We start from the raw sequence: 21,488 nt of genomic DNA on the forward strand, positions 1-21,488 counted from the left end.
AGTTAATATATATAGTTACAATTTGGTTAGCAAACGGAATTTTATTTGCTTTTATTTCAAGAGTTATTGGACGACAACAGTGCGCACATTTGTCCCGCATTACTCTATGATCCGAAAAATAAACGACTGGAGCACTTAATACCAAAAATGGCATTATGTCCCTCGTGTGGAAATCCCAACGTAGACAACGTATATTTAATAAAAAAGTTAGAATAGAGAAGGTTCTGCGTCAAATAAATCAAAGTTAATGAACCGGCTACGGGAAGCAGAATCGAAATTTCTGGAGCTGAAACGAAGAAAATTTTGGAAAACGCCCGGAAGGGAACTGAAAGAATGCAAGAAAAAGCATTTCTTCAAAACGTAACAGTTTCATCGAATTGATCCGAACCAAAATGAAAATGACTCTTTCTGTACTAGTGTTAAAGCCTAATTTAAGATAACTTTGAACTGTATTAATAAATTCATTAAAAAGCACAAACAATTCAATTATTGGAAGATATCGACAGACGATCTTAAATTTCATTGTTTCAGCTAACTAAATGTTTTAGAACCTACAGCTAAAGTACTAGAAAAGGGTGTGTCACATCAAATTGCATCACGGAAAAAACGCTGTAGAAATTCGCCCAGTAGACCGATCCTTTTGAAAATTTTAGACAGTAAAATAAAAACTATTAAACAACTTTTGGCATTTTCTTTTTATTCATACTTCGAGCCCAAGCCCGTATGCTCGCACCTTCCTCTTTACCCCGTCCATAAGGTTCTGTACAACGTCAGGTTGTAGTTTTTTTTTAACAGAAATCCATTTTCTCTTGAAGTCCGCCTCCGATTTGACAACTTTTGGGTTCTTCCGGAGGGCCTGCTTCATAATCGCCCAATATTTCTCTATTGGGCGAAGCTCCGGCGCGTTGGGCGGGTTCATTTCCTTTGGCACGAAGGTGACCCCGTTGGCTTCGTACCACTCCAACACGTCCTTTGAATAGTGGTACGAAGCGAGATCCGGCCAGAAGATGGTCGGGCCCTCGTGCTGCTTCAATAGTGGTAGTAAGCGCTTCTGTAGGCACTCCTTAAGGTAAACCTGCCCGTTTACCGTGCCGGTCATCACGAAGGGGGCGCTCCGCTTTCCGCAAGAGCAGATCGCTTGCCACACCATGTACTTCTCGTTCTGGGGCTCGTTCTGCCATACACCCAATCAAACACCAAAAAAACCCAAAACAAATCAAAAAAGAAAACCCAATTTCTGCATTACTCGAGCATTAATCATGCAAATAAAACTAAATTTGGCATGTAACGTAACGGAGAAACATGTTATTTGCAAGTGGTTGAAAAATCTTGTGTCGAGAATTGTGTCTGAAAATAATCTGATATTATAATGTCGAGTTTTGGTAGAAGTATAGTAAAAGATAATTTTAAAGGGTTCAGCTAGTACATATATAAACTAAAAAAAATATTAAAAGACAATAAATTAGAAATGTTCTCTCAAATTTCTCGAGAATGGCTGCATTTAGAAGGAAATTGATAAAAAGCTTTTTTATTTTAAATCACATCAGGATTTATAATTTGTGACTAAAAATGATTGTTAACATACGAAAAATCAATGTTTAAAATATTCATAAAAATTCAATGTGCCACAAAGTTCGTCAAAAATAGTTTTCCATCTTGGACTCGTTTTTTAAATTTTCTACATGACTTCTATTTTATTTGAAAAAATAAAACAAAAAGACATATTTTAGATATTGCAAATAAAAAAAGATTACTTTTTTTTTCTCAGTGTATATTTTTTCACATTTTAACATCAATACTCTATGCCTCTTTCTAAGACATCTTTTCGGTACGACTCATAATATTTGAGATATAAATTATCAAATTACTAAAATCGATACGCCTTTTTCAAAAATTACACTTGAGTCAAAAAAATTTCCATTTGCTGTGGAAAACTCATATTTCTTCCAACTCAAACGGAATACAAACTTTTATTCGAATCAAAAATACCTGTTTTTAAAATCTGCATTTTTAGGACGATTTCATTTGGAATTACTCATAAGGGGCATTCCGTCAAAACAGTCGGGGAAGGATGCCAGTCAACTTTATGATTTTATCATGCCTCCATGCGAAAATAATGGAATAATGTTATGCTATATTCTACTGTTATGAAACATACTCGCCTTCTTCTCAACTTTGTGTTTGAAAACGAGCATAAACAGTCAATTCTATTAAATGAGACTTAAATTTAAATGTTTGTACTCCCGTTTTTCCTTACGCAAACAAGTTGGTCGAATTTAAACAAAAAAAAAAGCGAAAGTAAAGGTCTTTAAAAAAATTGCATTTTCCCGATTGGTGACGAAATTTTCTGATATCCCCTGATGTTCCCTGATCGTCAAGGTTTTTTCAGGATGTGAACACTCTGAGGATGATACTCTTGTTGGTAAAAGCCTTCGAATCATTTTCGTTTGGATTCCTTCACATTGTTCCAAAACCGGTAATGGAAAACAGATCTTTTCTGCAGCAACTTCCCCAACAGTGATCCCTTTTAAAAATCCTCCGGCTAACTTCATTCTATTGGAGAGATTCAAGAAAACACCAGGGAAACGTTTTACAGTAACCTACTTGATACATATTTTTAAAAGTATTCAATTTCGAATGACAATATCGAAAACGTGTCATTCGTCTTCAAAACAGTCCAGGTACAAATATAGATGCAATTTCTCCCAACATGCTAACCGAATTTGTCTGAGATTCCCCGAATTCGTGGCTCCCCAGCGGCATTGGATTCCTGCAATTTTTTTTTTGCTTTCGGTTCGATGGCCACATCATCAAATTCTTCGTCTTCTTCTGCCTCTTCTTGTTATTTCCGCTTGGAGGCACAACTCCCAAAGTCACAGCCAGCGAAACCAAACCAACCACCATGATAGAATTACGGCCGGGCCTCGTCGGGAAGTCGGGAGGAGACAGAGAGAAAACTTTATCTCGCCAACTTTGGCCGGCCGCCAGACCGGTCCATTCGCTTCCAGCAAACATCACACAACACAACACACCATCCCACGGTCTCGCGTTGTCTCTTTCGCTACTGCCTCCGCCACCGTCGCCTCGCTGTTAGTGTTATTATTGTGATTATTATTTTTCTTTCCCGTTTTTTTTATTTGTTCCTCCAGCAGCAAATGATAGCTGCCTTCGGTATCTGATGACTGCTTTTTGTTGTTGTTATTATCGTTGGCCTCATCACACGCATTATTTTGAGGCTTGACAGGTTTTCATCACTAACACCACAACACAGCTCGGCTGCCGGTAATTGTCGTCGATTTAATTCGGGGATGCCCGAACAGGGCTACCAATTCAAGATACTGTATTTCAACCTCTGCATTACTTTCAACTTAATATCGTTTTAACGATAGCGTGTTGTGAGATGTATTCAAAAAAAAATCCATCATATTTCTTAATTTTGCAATTCTAAATACAACCTGAAAAAAGTTGACCAATCACACCTGCCCATAAACTTTGGCATCACTGCCAAAGGTAGCCATGTATGCATGCAGAGGTGGATCGATGAAAGACAACTCGCGAAGGGATGGCACAGAAGCCGGGAGAAAACCGTATAAAATGGACCCGAAATTTGCAATAGGTTTATGTTTCCTCCCCTCCTACTCACGGAAAAAAATTGCACAAACTCACCCATAGTTCTGTTCCCCAGCCCATTTTGGAAGTTGCGTTTGTCTCCTGTTCTACCAAAATAACAGCTGTCAGTGAAAACAATTGCTCACTATTCGATGAGGCCGCCTTTCAGGGTTTCTTCCACTAATTGCCGTCGACGGCTCAAAGTTTTCCACTTCGTAGCTGTAGGCAAAATTTCCACCGTGTTGAATAAAAAACAACACACGCAAATTTACATGGTTTTCATTCGGCAAGCCAGCACAGAAAAAAATGCACTTCAAATCATCGGAATTATCACTTTGCGTATTTCTGTTGGAAATACTAACTTTCGAAACACAACAATTTCCTTTCACATAACTTTTTTTTCTTCTTCTCACCAAACACACATATCAACAGAGGAGAAACGCCCCGAAGTTCCCCCTCCTATCCTGACCGAAGGAAACTTTACAGGAGCGCACTGCTTCTACTTCTTGCTTATCCACCACTTCCACCGGTTTGAGCAGCACCGATTCGATGTCGAGGTCCACTAACGATCCGACGAGATGTTTTGTGTTTAGAGGCGAATTTTACACTTTGACTTCATCCTTGGGCGAAGATCGGACACCACTCTGTTGGCTCGTAATGAACCACTTCAAGGACCCGCGACACGAAACAATTTGGATTGCACAAAACGGCCACCGTTTCCTCCACTTATTTTTTTTTTTCTTCAATCGAACCGCCACGGAGCAAAATGTTTTGCCAAAAGGCAGGGAAATTTGTCAACGAAACTACCAGTGGAAAGCAACTTAACGCGCGTACGTGCGTAAACTATACACACTTCATGCCACACCAGAAAGCTAACTCAGACTGAAGAAGCAGTAGTGAATCGGTCGCGTAGGAGCGGGCGAAAATGAAGAAAAAAAACATGGTGAGCGAAACAGGATTGTGCAGGGGTGATGGATAATGTCACTCACAACCCTGTTGTCATTTCGCCGTTGTGTTGACATCACACTCAGAAAAATTATATGTAAATATGACGAGTTAATGGTGAACATAATAGTCATCAAGGAGTTCAGTGCTAGAGATAACAGGTTATTTTTTAAATATCTTAAAATAGAACGAAAGAATGTATCCAGAAATCAGAAATGAAAAAAACATAAAACAATTTTCCAATCTTTCCTTAAATCATGCAATGTTTATTCTAATTTACATGGATTCGCCTTCAATTCGACAGCTATCTAATTGCATAGACCTGTAAAGTCACACGAATAATGAGGCTTTTTTCTCTAATTGGACATTTTTGTAAACATCCTTTGTGCAAGTTTCTACAACACGATAAATCTTCAGGAGTGTTTTCAACCTAGATGATGTTTTCTAATGATTTTTATTCTTTTTGTATTAAGTGCGATACACATACTGCGTCAACATCACCGTCCCATCTACTATTTTCTTGGGCTTACGAGGGTCGTTCAAAAAATAAGTTTCAGTGACTCAGAAATCGCGGAAAAATAAAGTTAGGACAATTTTGTCGTTCAAAAAATAAGTTTTAGTGACTCAGAAATCGCAGAAAAATAAAGTTAGGACAAAAAACAAGGCGATTTTCGTAATCTACGTTTTATTTTCTATTTTTCTACATAATCGCCGTAACATTCGAGGCAATTTTCATAGCGTGGCACGAGTTTTTCTATTCCGAACGCGAAGTGTGTAGCGTCCAACTTTTTGAAGTACGATGTAACTGCGTCACGAATTTCTTCAGTGTTATCGAATCGTTGACCACCGAACGCCTGTTTCATCACCAGGAATAAGTGATAGTCGCTAGGGACGAGGTCTGGGGAGTAAGGAGAATGCTCGAACACAGTCTATTTGATTTTTTTTTCAATTGCTCTTGAGTTACGCGAGCAGAATGGGGCTGAGCACTATCGTGGATGAGGAACACTCCTTTCATCAATAAACCTGGCCTTTCATTTTTAATCGCGGTTCTTAATCGGTCCAAAACTTCAAATTGTACGGTGATGAAACAGGCGTTCGGCGGTCAACGATTCGATAACACTGGAGAAATTCGTGACGCAGTACATCGTACTTCAAAAAGTTGGACGCTCGAAATAGAAAAACTCGTGCCACGCTATGAAAAATGCCTCGAATGTTACGGCGATTATGTAGAAAAATAGAAAATAAAACGTAGATTACGAAAATCGCCTTGTTTTTTGTCCTAACTTTATTTTTCTGCGATTTCTGAGTCACTAAAACTTATTTTTTGAACGACCCTCGTATTTTGCCGAAGTAAAAGTTGCCGTTGATGGTGTATGGGAATGCCACCATATGATTTCCTTGGGACAATATTCGATGTTTCATTCGTTTACGTTGACTTTACGGTGACGGGACGGTGTATATGTAGCGCACTTCATAGTGACTATCAATACTTTGACTGGTTCGTCACTTTACTTTCGTTTCGGAAGAATGTCGAGAGTGAGAATTGAACTCGTTACTTTAAGAGTGAGTGGTTCGAATGTTACCACTACATCAGATCGCAACGCTCAATAATTAATAAAAATTACTACCGAAATTCAGAGTCGATGTTTGCAACTTTTAGAGCGTCTATTCCAATTTTTGGTCGTAATAATAGTTGTGATTGAATTTGAGTCTATATTTTCGCTGTTGGATATCGCACGAAGCAACGAAAATATCGCAGCCACTTGTGAATCCAACCGAAATGACTCAAATCAGTCAATTGCACGGCGTTCTCAAGAATTGGACATTTCCCATCTCCCTCATAGTGGCGTATTTTGTGCAAAAATCTTGGGCGACATCCTTACAAAATCAAATTGACTCTTGAACTGCAGCCACTTGACCATATGAAGCGCCGAAACTTCTCCGATTGAGCTCTGGCGAATCATGAAGAAAATGATGATTTTTTTTCGATTCAACTCAGCATGATGAGTCGCACGCGATGTGTGTCGGCAACTTTTTCATTCAATTGTTGACATTTTAATTCCTGCTTCGTTAAGTCCCAATATTTATCAGTGGTAAAATCAAACGTTAGTGCACCCATAGCCGAACGAACACCCAATGAACAAATCTCACACTATCATGCCGGGTGTTCGGGTTTGATTCCTGTTCTGGCCGGGGGATTTTTCGTCAGAGAAATTTCTTTCCACTTGCACTGTGGTCACGCGTATACTAGAGCTTGCTCCTAGGAATACATTCAAGGCGTGTTATTTGGCTTAAGAAATCTCAACTAAGTTTTAATAAATGACGCTAGTTGATGCATACGTTGAGACGGCAAAAGTTCCACAGGGAACGTTAACGCCATTCAAGAAAACCAAACGTTTGTTTGTAGGACCACAAGAGAATGAAACGAAAATATGAAATTGATACAGAATGAAAATGAAATTATTAGCAATTGCTTGTTGTTCACATTCAAGGCATTGAGCTTCGTGTGCTGTGATTGAAAGGCGAAAATGAGAATGGATTTTCGGGTGAAATTAACACACTTTCAAAATTAATAATCTGAATGAAATTTTACTTCTGGTAGCGAATATGCATCCAATGTAATAGAGTAACAAGTTTGATCGCAAATTGTGACAAAATATCTACGAAAATTGTTTCTAATCATTATTCAACATTACAGTGGTCAATTTTACTAGAAACATCTGGAAATGTATAGTCAAATGGTTAAGTAAAGGGCAGTACTATGTGTTTTAAGTACTCAAAGGACATTACATAATATAGCAAATAAGGATTTTGCGTAATATACTATGAAATCTTCCCTATTTTTGTTACAAATCTCATTTTATGTTCTGTAAACTTACTTATACCCCAGTTTTTGAATTAAAGTCTTGATATTACGGTAATAAATCAGAATAAATATTATATTGTTTAGAAACGTTGTTAAAAAATTTAATTATGATTTTCTAACTTTTATTCACATTTTCCATATTGTGCGAAAAAAATTCACTTGGCATCCCTGTGTGCGTGATCGAGGAAAAGTCGAATTAGTTTGTTATTGTTTTAATTCATTCTGATGTGGCAGATGCTAAATACATGAATTCATATTTAATATTGTAATTATGTAATTATGTTCGACTTGGCTCAGACCCTAATCGAAAATACGTTTCTCATTGTCAAGATCTTGGCCCGGATACTTCTACGCGGCTGGAATATTTCAAAACAAAACAAAATATCATTCTTTCTAGCACACATACATTGACAATTATCATAAAACAAGCCGAAGACACGCCGCTGGCACGGTGCAATGGGAATGGATTGAAATATCGTGGTAAGAAAAGCACACGACCCGCTCAAGCCACGTTGACGCCCCGCTGCAGTGAGAACATGGCCCAAGGCAGACAAATCCATGTTCCGATTCGATTATCCGCTTGCAGACGAATTTACTTTACCAAAGTTATGAATAAATATATTCATTTATTTTCTACTAGCGAAAAGTTGGTCATGCAGATATATAGCATATTTATAAAAGATTATCTTGGAACTTTTTTTTTGCCTCACACTATCTGTCGAATGTTTCTCCGATCAAAGAAACAATCGTTCTCGTGACTCGGACTCGGAGTTTATTTACGTTTGTGTCCTAAGGAGAAAATGTTCAGTGAAAGACTGTCGTGGAGAAACAAACTAATTCCAAAGAAGGATACGCGTGTCTGTGGAATAATTGTGATGATTGAATTATGATAAACTAATAGTGTTGCAAAGTTTGCATTTACTTTTGCAGGCTCAGTTCGATAGAAATACGTTGTTCAAATTCAAGCCAAAAGGAAAACTGGTGAAACTTCGAAACGCTCTCCAACAATTAGGTTGATTTCGAGCAAGAGGACTACGTCCATCACCAACACGTAGCGCAGATTGTTTGCCGCTATGTGCATAACTTCGCGAAATTCATCCGGGAAGATCCTAATCCATGGAGTGGCGACAACATCGCAGAATCTGAATGTACAGTACAGTACAGTTGAATTATAATTAGTTTAAATTATCTCAATAATATTGAAATTTCAGTTCCTGCCAAAATATCAACTAGATCTTTCTGATTCTGCACGCTAACATTAAGTGATGCAAAAAAGGAGTTCGCTCATTTCTATAAATTTTGATTTATTTTGCCTTTGATAATAATACTTTATCTATAGTCTTCTTCTTGGATGGCACTAACGTTCCCAGTGGAACTTTGGCCTTCTCTTTAGTATTACTTGCGTCATTTATATTAGTAGTACTTAGTTGAGATTTCTATGCCGAAAACCCCGCCTTGAATGTATTCTGTAATGGCAAGCTCTAGAATATCCGTGACCACAGTGCAAGTCGGAAGAAATTTCTTTGGCGAAAAATCTCCCGGCCAGAACGGGAATCGAACCCGAATCCTCGGCATGATAATGTAGGACGCTAACCACCCGTCCACTTATCTATACTAGCATGTCCGAAAAAGAATCTGAAACTATTGAGAACCAGAGCAGAGGGTCCAAAGCCCCTAAAGATGATGGTTATAATAGCTGTTAACCATGGTTATCATGGAAAGAAAGAAATGAACAAACTCCTAATCCCATTAATCACCACAGTGAATCCTAATTCTTACCTCACTCCACTCACAATTATGCCTTCCTTGATAAGCGCTAGGAAACCACGCTATAGAGGCGACCCTTCTGGCCTTCGGGCGGCGGATATCATACTAATACTTCTTCCCTTCCTCTAGTGACTGTAAGGACGTGGCCGGTGTCGTTATTGCCTATTTAAAGCTTGATTCACCGAAATTTGCACAATGAGAATGGTTTGCTACCCTCAGGCTTCATTCGGTGTGTTCTTTGTGCAATTTCGCTGGTTTAGGTCAATCACGGAGAACAACTACGAAGTGTACAGTCTAGCCAAGCTCAAGCTCTAATTTGGTTAGGGGCGCGGTATATAAAAACAGTACGGAAGAAAGCAGAAGGGGAATTATTTGCTCGAAGCCTGAAAGAGACAGACTGGTCACGAGCGAGCTAGGTCACAGGCGTATTGTGTTTTGTTTACATATGTTTATGTTTGTTTTACAAACAAAACACAGTAGACTTTCAAGATGGCTGAAGAGTCGTTTTAGTAAGTTGGCCCACCTTAGGATATACTTCTAGGCGCCTTGGCCTGAATTATAGCTCCACATTGAAAGTCGCCACCAGACGTCGACACTGTGCCACTGTCATCGCGAATGTCCAATTACAGGGGTGGCATTGCGCATTTCGAAACGAGTAACTCGTTTCGAGAAAATTCGAACTCAAATCGAATTGGATTTAGTATTATGTATCTTTTTCAAGTTAATATTTTCAGTGTACTAGATAGATTTAGAGCAAAATTTGTCTCGTAGAGAAATGTAACATTTTTGGGTTCGTAAACAAAGTTAAATCAAAGTGGTCGAAACGAACAAAAATCACTCGTTTCGAGATGCGCAATGTCACCCCAGGTCAAAATCACCTCCAATGCGGGATGTCGAATTGGATGTAACTTACTGTACCATTTTTTTGGGAGAGTGTGGTCGCAGAGCAGTTTAGCAAAATGGCCCACCATAGTCTAAATATCTTTGCGAATAATTTTGTGTTCAAAAGCATACCTGAAGTAAATGTCAATATCTTGGGCACTGAGCCTCGCTAACCGCTGTGTGTTGTTTACATTTCTATCAGCTGGTTTCAGTATTTTTGTGTGACTTAATTTTCCATCCTATTTATCAAAGAGAGTGAACAAAAGACGTCGCCGGAATGAAACAATAGTGTAGAACAAATAGCTTTGCACCAACTATTGCATACGATTGTTGTCTAACGCACCGAAACTAGTGCTAGTGCTTTTGTAATTCGTGTTCAATTGATGAAGATTGTATAGTATTACGCAAATTTGTCTCGCCGTTTCTACACTCCAAATGTCCCAAGTTGCGTACATTTCGCCATACATCCGAGAGCTCACAACACAAGATGTGAGCGTCCAGGAGCAATTGCTGCTGCTCACCAAGAACGAGGAACGGTTCCGCAAGAATGTTTTCCTCATGGAACCGTCGGCCCTCGAAGCCCTTGCAAATGTGTTGATTCTGAAGCTCCAGGGAAAGGATTTGACCGAATTGGATCTATCCTGGCTAGAAGTGGGTAGAATTGTGGGACTAATCGAAATGAACTACCAGCTTCTCTACAACAATGCGCATCGTTTGGAGTTATTGATGAAAATATTAACTTTGCTTCTATTGAAACACGAGTGGACGGATGAAGGAATTTTGAATGCGACGATCGAACATTTCGTCGCGGTGTTTCAGAAGGATTACTTGAATATGCCTCTTTTCTACGATGTCCTGAGGACAATGATGCGTGTAGCCTTAGAGAAAGAATGGCAGCAAAAGGCGTACTCGAAGCTTGATATCACGGTACTAGCAGAAAGTCTTCACAAAGAATCGGTCAAACTACGCGATAAGGCGTTGGGTGTTCTTCGTCTGTTGTTCAACTTCAGGTCCCATGCTCCACACATTGTAAAATGGTGGGCAAGTGTAATGCTTGAAAATAAAAGAATCTCCCAAAAGCATAAGAGTTTCATGCTCTGTCACCTCGTTCAGATAGCAACTGAACGGAAGGATCAAGTCGACCCGTTTATGAATATCGTAGAAAGTGTAGATATATGGCAAATCATTTGCGAAAATTGTGCAAATGTGGAACAGCTGGTTCGCAAAGAAACGATATCGACTATTAAAAACATAATGGCGTTTCTGAAGGCGCATAGCGACAGAAAAATCAACAACGATTTGTTTAGATGGGTGCCGGATGATGCCGAAGAGATCACCAAGGCTTGGCAATGTTTTATAACGATATTGGAAGCACTGCCCGAATCCCAGACGCATTTGATCGAGCCTGTGTTGCCATTGGTTGAGAAACTGGATTATCTAGCGCCAGAATGGAAAAACGTTGCTTTGCAACTGATATTAAGACACGATAATTCGGTGGTTTCCAGCTGGGCCATTGATTATATGTTGCACAAAAGCAACTTTGTTGCAGCCAGAGAACAGCTAGAATTTATTCTATTGGAATCGTTAAACAAAACAACCTTATTCCAGGATTTCACCACAATGAAACAACTGTTGAAGGAATACTATTCCAGCAATGATGCTTATCGGTTTCTTCTGACACGCTTCAGAGACGTTAAATGGGGAGCGGTTCCGTTTGCGTGCTTCCTAGAGCTTATCGACGAGCTGCTATATGAAGTAGCTGTTCCCCAACTGGATGAAGTGCTGAAGGATTTGGTAGAGCAATGTAAATCGATTAATGTACTAAATCTACGACAGTTGGTCGCACTTAGACTCACCAATATGTTGCTGCAATTGGCAATGCGGGGTGATATGTTCACGATGGTGCCATTTTCACGAATCCTGCTTCATCTCGAGGCGCTGGTGAAAATTACAAAAATCAATTTGAGTGAAATGGATCTTTGGGCGAGCGTTGAGCAATTTATCGATGAGGAAACTGTCCGGCAACTGGTCGATGAAATGGGACCCTACGATATGTTTATCATGAGGGATGTATTTGAAGCGCTTGTGAAGTATAAGCACAGGGAGGTCGCGGAACGTTTGATAAGGTCGATGATCGATACGAAGCTTCTGTCAGCAGTTAGGTAAGAATTTGTCTTGATGCTTCATGTTCTGATGTATATTAGGTTTTTAGCAAACTGTTATAATTTTAGAAATCAGAGATGATTTTTGGTACGGAAGTATATTATATTGATTTTTTTCATAAATTGTTTATTTGTACAGGCTCAGTTACATAAGTTTAAAGGCGCCAAATTCTTTATCTAATTTTGGTTCTAAAGCATATTTACAATTTTGCTTACTCTACGGTTAATAGGATGAGGAACTGATTACTCGCGGACGAGTCGAGGTTAGTAGGGGACAATTTTTTATCATGGAGAGAAAGAAACATAAGGAGTTTTGGACAATACTGATGATTAAACACGGCGATTGATAGTTTTGAGGAAAAGATAGATTTGGGACATGTAATCAAGGTATAACCGAGCCAACATATCCCACACCGGTACATTGGGTTGATTCCCTTTGGTCCGAAGAGAGTTTTCTAAATTCGATCTGGCTATAAAATACATTTTAGAGGCGAATGAACTGCAAAGTTTAAAGCCTCTTAAAACAAAGGAATGAAAAAATTTTTCAGGAGGTTGTGTTCAAGACACGACCGCATCATTGACGTAGAACTACGCTGTAGTTTAATTCAAGTCGCTTGTTTATATCTGCGGATATTATTTTATAATGCTACGGAAATTTTGAAATAATCGTTCTACCAGTTTGGTCGCTCTGAAATGTTTTTTTTATTGTGGAATCATTTGACGATAATTGTTTGTTGATTCATTATTGTGCTCGCAGAACAATACATGCTCGAGATAAGCGCAGCTTTCATCCTTAGTGGAGAAAGTTTTGCTACTGGCAAGCGAACCAAATCACATACAAAATTCCAGAACGACATTTACTTTCTTGGTGACTAAATAACCGAAATAAACTCTATCTGCACGCGAACCCAAATAAATTAATGACTTATTATAACTTATTGAATAACTTGTTATTCACCAAAAAAATTTTTGGTGCATAACCTCAACGCCTGTTTTACCATAGCGTCAGCTCAATGCATTGATGCAATGCCAAAGGCACCAACGAAGCCTTTATGATGACAGAAAACTAACAATGTTAACTGCTTGGGCAAAAGCTGAATATTTGCCTCAGCAGAGATTCATTACTAATATCCTAGCGTAAATAATTCTTCAGTCTAGATTAGCTTAGCTGTCATCCTTTGTGGAGAGAGTTTTCCTACCGTCGTGCGAAATCAAATCACTGACAAAATTCCAGAACATTTATTTTCTTGGTGAGCTGACGATAGCCTAGCTTGATGATTCCCCACACAATTTTGTAGCTCAAAACATTAATGCAATTTCGTCAGTTTGCGATGCAATGATTGCAATGCTAGAGTTATCAACGAGTGAGTAACGAAGTAAACGAAGACATGTGATGACACAAAACAAGGAAGAACAATCGATATTCATTGCTTTGAATACAGAATGATACTGAAAGTTTGCCTTCCTTATGTTTGCCTAAACACAGTAGACTTTCAAGATGGCTGAAGAGTCGTTTTAGTAAGTTGGCCCACCTTAGGATATACTTCTAGGCGCCTTGGCCTGAATTATAGCCCCACATTGAAAGTCGCCACCAGACGTCGACACTGTGCCACTGTCATCGCGAATGTCCAATTACAGGGGTGGCATTGCGCATTTCGAAACGAGTAACTCGTTTCGAGAAAATTCGAACTCAAATCGAATTGTACATGTTACATTGTTACATGTTACATTATTATTGAGCCTTCAAACTTCTTCAGTTCATTCGTCTCTAACTTTGAAAAATGCCCTTGGAAAACTTTACTTTATCCATCATATTACTCCTTCACCCCCATTGCCTTGAGAAACGCATTCGATCCCTCGCCGTACAGCTCGCCCGGCAACGATGTTGTTCAGTCGTTTTCTCACGAAGAATGAAATTTTTCCTCAGCGAGATCCACTGTTTATACTCTAGGCAAATATTCCCCTTCGTTCTTCTTCTTTTCCTTCGTTCACGGAGACTTTACATCTTACGATTTCCCCTTTGTTGCTCGTCGAAAAGTTGCTCGTTAGTGACAGCTCTGTTCGGGAAAGCACTCAAATGGACAGAACAAATGTATGAGAAAATGGGAATGCTTCTAATTTTCATTAATTTAAACCATATACAGACTATGGGATTGTAATGTATAACATACCAAACAAATCTTATGGAATTTCCAATTCGTTTGGTATGTAAATCGCCAGAATCCGTTCACGACAAAAATATTTATTAACGTTAGTTTTATTTCAAACGTGACCTGTTTTCTGATTTGGCACCCTTATAGCGAATTCGTTTTTGTTCAGTTTCAACCCCAGTGCCGCACTAACTGCTGTCAAAACGTTTTTTTTTATTCACTCAGTTTCGCACTAGTTCGCTCCGAAAGCTGTTAGTTTCGCACTGAGATGTTTCACGGGTTGGCACTCGGGTTCACCAATACAACTATACTGAACTGTCAAGTTCCGAATATTGTTTTGGAAAATCTAAAAATAAAGACTATGAAAATGGAAAACCTGCTGCTTTTGCTTTTGTATTATTGGAATCGTAATCCAATTCGGATTCTGATTTTGAAGAATAGAGTAGACGGCATTAAGCTACGTGTGCTTTCATTGGGAGGTGAAAATAATGATGGATATTCAGGTGGAATAAATTTCAAAATCAAAATTATGAATGAAAATTTACTTTAACGTATCGAATATTTATTTTATGTGATTAAATAAAAGTTTTTTTCCGATATCGCAGAATATTGAACGAAAACTGTGTCTAATGATGGTTTTATATTATAATAGTAATTATTTGTGGAACAAACAGGTACGGCATCGACAAATGGTTAAGTGAGTGTCAGAACTACATGTGTTAGGTAATCAAACAATATTAAGTAAAAATTTTCATTCAAACTTTTATATGTTTACACTGCACTTGGCCCTTCTGATCTGATGGAGAACAATTTACCTCCCAAGCACTAATATCACCACCAGACGTCGACACTGTACATTTGCCGTCGTAAATATAAACAAATCAGACTATATAACGCACACCAACAAACCACCGCATTCGTGAAACTGAAAACGTTTTTTTCTTACAGAGTCAGTTTGGCACTGACTCAGTTTTAAAAACGAATTCGCTATTAGTTTCGCACTGAGATGTTTCACGGGTTGGCACTCGGGTTCACCAATACAACTATACTGAACTGTCAAGTTCCGAGTATTGTTTTGGAAAATCTAAAAAAAAAAGACTATGAAAATGGAAAACCTGCTGCTTTTGCTTTTGTACGTAACGCGTAATGCGTAATCCAATTCGGATTCTGATTTTGAAGAGTATATTCGAGTAGACGGCATTAAGCTATGTGTGCTTTCATTGGGTGGCGAAAATAATGATGGATATTCAGGTGGAATAAACCTGCTTTCAAAATCAAAATTATGAATTAAAATTTACTTTAACGTATCGAACATTTATTTTATGTGATGAAATGAGAGGTTTTTTCCGATATCGCAGAAACATATTGATCTCATGATAATTTTATATTATAATAGTAATTATTTGTGGACCAAACAGGAAATGCATCGACAAATGGTTAAGTGAGTGTCAAAACTACATGTGTTAGGTAATCAAACAATATGAAGTAAAAATTTTCATTCAAACTTTTATATTTTTACACTGCACTTGGCCCTTCTGATCTGATAGAGAATAATTTACCTCCCAAGTACTAATATCGCCACCAGACGTCGACACTGTACAAATCAGACTATATAACGCACACCAAATAAACCACCGCATTCGTGAAACTGAAAACGTTTTTTTATTATAGAGTCAGTGTGGCACTGACTCAGTTTTAAAAACGAATTCGCTAATGATGAAAGACGTAGTTCTACGTCAAAATACAAGATACATTTCACACGACCAAACAACATGCTCGATGTCGTGATAACCCTGACCACAAACGCAGAGATTGTTGCTGACAAGATTTATACGAAATTACAGCGCGTCTAATGGCGGGTTTACATTAGGGAGATCTATAGCTATAGATTAGGGTGGCTGCGAAAATGGTCATGTCAAATTTAAAAAACCGACCATGTGAATTTTGCTTATTAGCCTAACAAAATGACCCGTGCAATGTTTCAGCTCAATCGGGCATGATTTAAGGGTGTCTCAAAGCGCCCAAAAGTTTCTTATTTTTTCATCCTCGAAAATTTTCCAAGGGGGGATTTTTGACCGAAAATCGACCTTCTGGGACTGAGTGGCCAAAAAATCAAAACTTTGAGTGCTTTGAGGCACCCCTAAATCTTGTACGATTGAGTTGAAATTTTACACAGATATTTTTTTTGAGTCCATATACAAAATGTACATGGTCGGTTATTTAAGGTCGATTTTCGGCCAAAGATTTTTTTTCGGGATGACACCAGATCTCGACGTTTTATACATTTTTATGTCATTTGGTGATTTTTTGGGCCAATAAACAAAATGTACATGGTCGATTTTTGAAATTTGATGATGAATTTTTGTCCATACATCCCTTGCCACCCTACTACACTTTTTGAAACTTCTACAAGACCACCCTGATTCTATTTTGTTGCAACACAAACAGTTAGAATTTCAACAAGTTACATTCATACATTGTTGAATGCTTAGAATAAAGTACAGGGTTTTCCAACTTTAAATTCCGAAAGTAAATTGAAATAAAACACACTTAGAATTCGAATTTCGATGAAACTTTTATTTCAAATTAAAGTTTGGTTTATGCCATTATGTGTGAAATACAACATCATTCAAATGTCCACCTAGGGCTTCCTCGCACACCTTGATCCGGAACAGATAATTTTCGATGACTTTTCGGCACATATGGGGCGGTATCTCGGTCATAACTTCACGAATGTTGTTGTTGTTGTTGTTGTTTATTTGGGATACTTTACACCGAGGCAGCTGGTGCATTCGTATCCTTAAATAAAAAATTACAAAGTTATTTACTATTTACAATTGTTTGTACAGTCCTGTTTGTCTCAAAAAATTCATTAGTTTCGTTTCATTACTATTATCGTTCATTAGTGCATTTCTTAAACTAGTTGTACTAACGTCGTATTGCTGTCTCTCGTTGTCGTATTTTCTGCAATGGAGTAATATGTGTTTCACATCTAATGTTGTGCTACAGCATTCGCAGTTAGGTGGTGTTTCTCTCTTAAGTAGGAATGTATGGGTTAAACGCGTGTGACCAATTCTTAATCTCGTCAGTACTCGCTGCTCGGCTGCATTGTTACGTTCCGTCCATTTTCGCGTGTCGTTTTTAATTTCCCTGAGTTTAGCGTCCATGGAAGCAAACCACTGATTGTCCCAAATTAATCGTATTCTTTCTTTCACTGCTCTTAGTGCATCTTCCGCTGGTATCGGTATGTTCAAGGGAGGTAGTCGTCTTGCTTCGTTTGCCAACTCAAAATTACCATTAATACCAGCATGACCAGGGGTCCAACAAAATCTCACGCGTCTGTTCTGTGTCATTATTTCTGCTTCCTGAATCCACGGGTGTCTCGATTACCCGCTTTCTAAAGCCTGGAGACAACTGGCAGAGTCTGTGACAATCACCAAATCATCGATATTGGGGGTTGACAGAGCCATTCTTATAGCATATGCTTCTGCTGAAAAAACGCTGCAATATTCGGGGAGACTGTACGCATTCGTTGTGGAATGGCTATACATTGCGGCTCCTGTTGTGTTCTCGTGTTTGGACCCATCTGTGTAGATTATGGTTGAATGTTGAAAACGGTTGGACATAAGATGATTCATAACTGGGCGGACTTTTTCAGGAGGATCTCCAGCACTTACGGCTTTCTTCATATTTTTTTTTAAAGATGATGATGGTCCCACCTCTTTCCCCTACAAAGGCTTGAGCGGGACGAGTTATCTTATTGATAATAATTGAGTTACTGAGTTTATTACATCATACTAACCAGTGAGCACATTAAATTGAAAAGAAAACGGACTGGTTATCCCGCAGACATAGAATCGATAGAACAATTTAAGCCTTTGTCTAAAGTATTCATTCCATGGCATGTCGAGAGAATTTCCAACCCGGGAAGACCCTAGACCGATCGGGAATTGAACCCAATGCCTATGTCAGTATTAGCCATGAATTTACAAAGGAATTCCCGCTTCACTGGATACCCGACAACGGTCTGTTAATCGTTTTCGAGACCAGACAGCTGAGCAAACCTAAGCCTAATTCCAGCCGATACTTCAGGCCCTACATTCAACCTGGGGTATAAACGTGTCAACCTGAATCTGCAATGAGATCCGCCACAACACAGAAAAATCTTGATATAATTATCTGTTGAGAAGATGAATTTACAAGTATTCCGATTGAGCAATCCCTAGCTTACCTCAGGTTTCCACATTAAACCCCTTGGAATGACTTTGTTTTATTCGATCAAAAATTCTTTTGCTTTTGTTCAATCTCATGTTTCTCTATGTTTGCCAACGCGCGCGGGCTCAAACTATTGCAGACTTCACAATTATGTTTTTAAATTTAATTGAATAACTAAGATATATATAAAAGCAAAAAAAAAAATACCATCATCACCATAGTCTTGACAAGAAAAATACACGGACACACATACACTCAAAAGACAATAATTTCCTCGTTTTATGAAATAAAAAACCTCAAAAAGTTTGAGCTGTACGAGTTCTCTTGTTGATCTTTATGTAACAATTATTAAAATAACCAGTAAGCACATTGAAGTAAAAAACAAAACAAACGGACTGGTTATATTACAAACATAGATTCCTAATTGAAGAACAATTTATGTTATCAACTTAACGTATTTAACCCATGGCATGTCGAGAGAATTTCCAACCCGGGAAGACCCTGGACCGATCGGGAATTGAACCCCATGCCTATGCTAATATTAGCCATGAACTTACAAGGGAAATCCCACTTTATCAGATCCCCGGCCACGGCCTGCATTTGCGATCGTTTCCGAGTTCTGGTAGCTGAGCAAACCCAAGCCTAATTCTAGCCAATACTTCAGGCCCATTACTTTACATATCCCAAGGCATGTCAAAAAAATTTCCAACCCGAAAAAATCCTTGACCGATCAGGAATTGAACCCAATACCTATGTCAGAATTAGCCTAAAATTTACAAAGGAATTCCCGCTTCACTGGATGCCCGACAACGGTCTGTTAATCGTTTTCGAAACCAGACAGCTGAGCAAACCTAAGCCTAATTCCAGCCGATACTTCAGGCCCTACATTCAATCTGGGGTATAAACGTGTCAACCTGAATCTGCAATAAGATCTGCCACAACACAGAAAAATCTTGTTATAATTATCTATTGAGAAGATGAATTTACAAGTATTCCGATTGAGCTATCCCTAGCTTACCTCTGGTTTCCACATTAAACCCATTTGAATGCTTTCATTAAAAAGAATTGTTTTTGCATATGTTCTATCTCAAGTTGTCTATGTGTGCTAACGCGCGCGGGCTCAAGCTATTGAAGATTTCACAAATATTGTTTAAGTTAACCATCATCATTATAGTCTAAAGATAAGAAAATACAAATATCCGTTAAACTTCGTCATCTTACACACTAACATTAATTATATGCAGGATCAAAAATCTAAATCATGCTTCAAAAACTCTTTACAAATACTACGGAATATTCGAAGGCTTGTTGCTGTCTTTGCTTCATTTGGTAATGTGTTATACAGGCGATATCCTTTATAAAAAAGTGAGTTTTGGGTACATGACATTCGAAAGTTCATGGTTCTGAGGTCACTTGCTTGCCTTGTGTTATATCGGTGCATATCTCTTCCATACGTTATCGTGTTTTGTAAATAGTTCGGTGTCATGCCGCTAACCATCTTATATATGAACGTAAGAGTGCAATATTTGATACGCTGTCCCACTGACATCCATTGTAGGCATTCAAGCATAAATCTTCGTGGAGTAAGTCGATCGCATCTCAATATCAAGCGCATGGCCTTGTTTTTAACAATTTGCATTCTATTCATTTGCCTCTTATTTGCGAGAAATAGCACAGATGCACAATAATCGAAATGTGGAGCGATCAATGCTTTGTAGATGGTAATTTTACTTTCAAAGGTCAAGAATCGATTAATTCTACAAAGCACTCCATATTTTTGAGCTGCCTTCTTTATAGTATAGTTTATATGTTCGTCGAAGCGCAGCGTTTCGTCAAGAATAACGCCAAGATATTTGATTGAAGTCGTTCTTTCCACAGTTTGCCCATCGATAGTTATACTAAGACTATCACTGTCAATATTGCGTGTCGATACTACCATATACTTTGTTTTGCTAATGTTTAACTTAAGTTTTTTCCATCTCAACCATTCGTCTAAGTTTTGCAGTTCACGGTTCATCTTGACGAAGCAATCTTGCAATGTCTCAGCAACAATGAATATCACTGTGTCGTCAGTAAACAAGTTTACGTCACTGTCATTTAACACCTGTTTAATGTCATTAATATAAAGCAAGAAAAGCAGCGGCCCCAGAACACTTCCTTGAGGTACACCCAGATTCACTGGTCCCGCCGATGATTCACTGTCCCTGTAAATAGTGATTTGTGTTCGCCCGTTCAGGTAACTTTCAAACCAGTTCAATACAGGTCCAGTTACATTATAATTGGAAAGCAAATCAAGTAATTTCATTCGATCTACTGTTTCAAAAGCCCTCTTCAAGTCAATAAATACAGCCAATACAATTTTTTTCGTTTCGATAGCCTGTTTCCATTTCAGGAGTAATAAATTGAGAGCCGTTTCACAAGAGTGGTTTTTCCTGAACCCTGACTGTTCCTCAACCAGAATTCCATTTTTCGTTATATGTTCCAACAGTTGGTCTTTGATAACGATTTCAAGGATCTTTTCGTATAATGGCAACATATTCACTGGTCTCCGGTCTTCTGGCTTGGACGATTTCGGATTTTTTGGAATCGGTATAACAACAGATTTCTTCCAAGTATGAGGGCATTCGCCCCGAAGCATAGATTCATTTATTATATATAGTAGATTTTCTTTGATTAGATCAAATGCATCTACTAATACGGTTTTATTGATATTCTCAACACCTGCACAGTTTTTCAAATCCATTACTACCTTCCTAAGAGTTGCCATGTTGATAGTTTTAAAGCATCTCAATTGTGAAGACAGGCCAGGGAAAACAAAATTCAGTCGATTTGATGGAGCTACAATACCATTGTGGATTTCTTCCACACTTGAAGTGAAAAAATTGTTGAGTT

General features: G+C 38.4%; 2 protein-coding genes across 16 annotated transcripts in view; one reads left to right on the plus strand and one right to left on the minus strand.

Annotated features, from left to right (window-relative positions):
- LOC129765070 (formin-binding protein 1-like) overlaps positions 1–4,497 on the minus strand; it is a 195,989-nt gene extending 191,492 nt beyond the window's left edge. For all 15 annotated transcript variants that reach the window (XM_055764922.1, XM_055764915.1, XM_055764921.1 and 12 more), the window contains exon 1: positions 3,667–4,497. In XM_055764922.1, the coding sequence (XP_055620897.1) occupies positions 3,667–3,690 (24 nt within the window). In that variant the 5' untranslated portion in view covers positions 3,691–4,497. The remainder of the gene's footprint in view (positions 1–3,666) is intronic.
- Positions 4,498–10,231: 5,734 nt separating this feature from the next.
- Positions 10,232–21,488, plus strand: part of LOC129769687 (uncharacterized) — a 39,632-nt gene continuing 28,375 nt past the window's right edge. The window contains exon 1 of the mRNA XM_055772101.1: positions 10,232–12,231. Coding sequence (XP_055628076.1) covers positions 10,505–12,231 — 1,727 coding nt within the window. The 5' untranslated portion in view covers positions 10,232–10,504. The remainder of the gene's footprint in view (positions 12,232–21,488) is intronic.

Source organism: Toxorhynchites rutilus, chromosome 2 (genome assembly GCF_029784135.1).
Source record: "Toxorhynchites rutilus septentrionalis strain SRP chromosome 2, ASM2978413v1, whole genome shotgun sequence".
In the NCBI taxonomy this organism is placed as follows: Eukaryota; Metazoa; Arthropoda; class Insecta; order Diptera; family Culicidae; genus Toxorhynchites; species Toxorhynchites rutilus.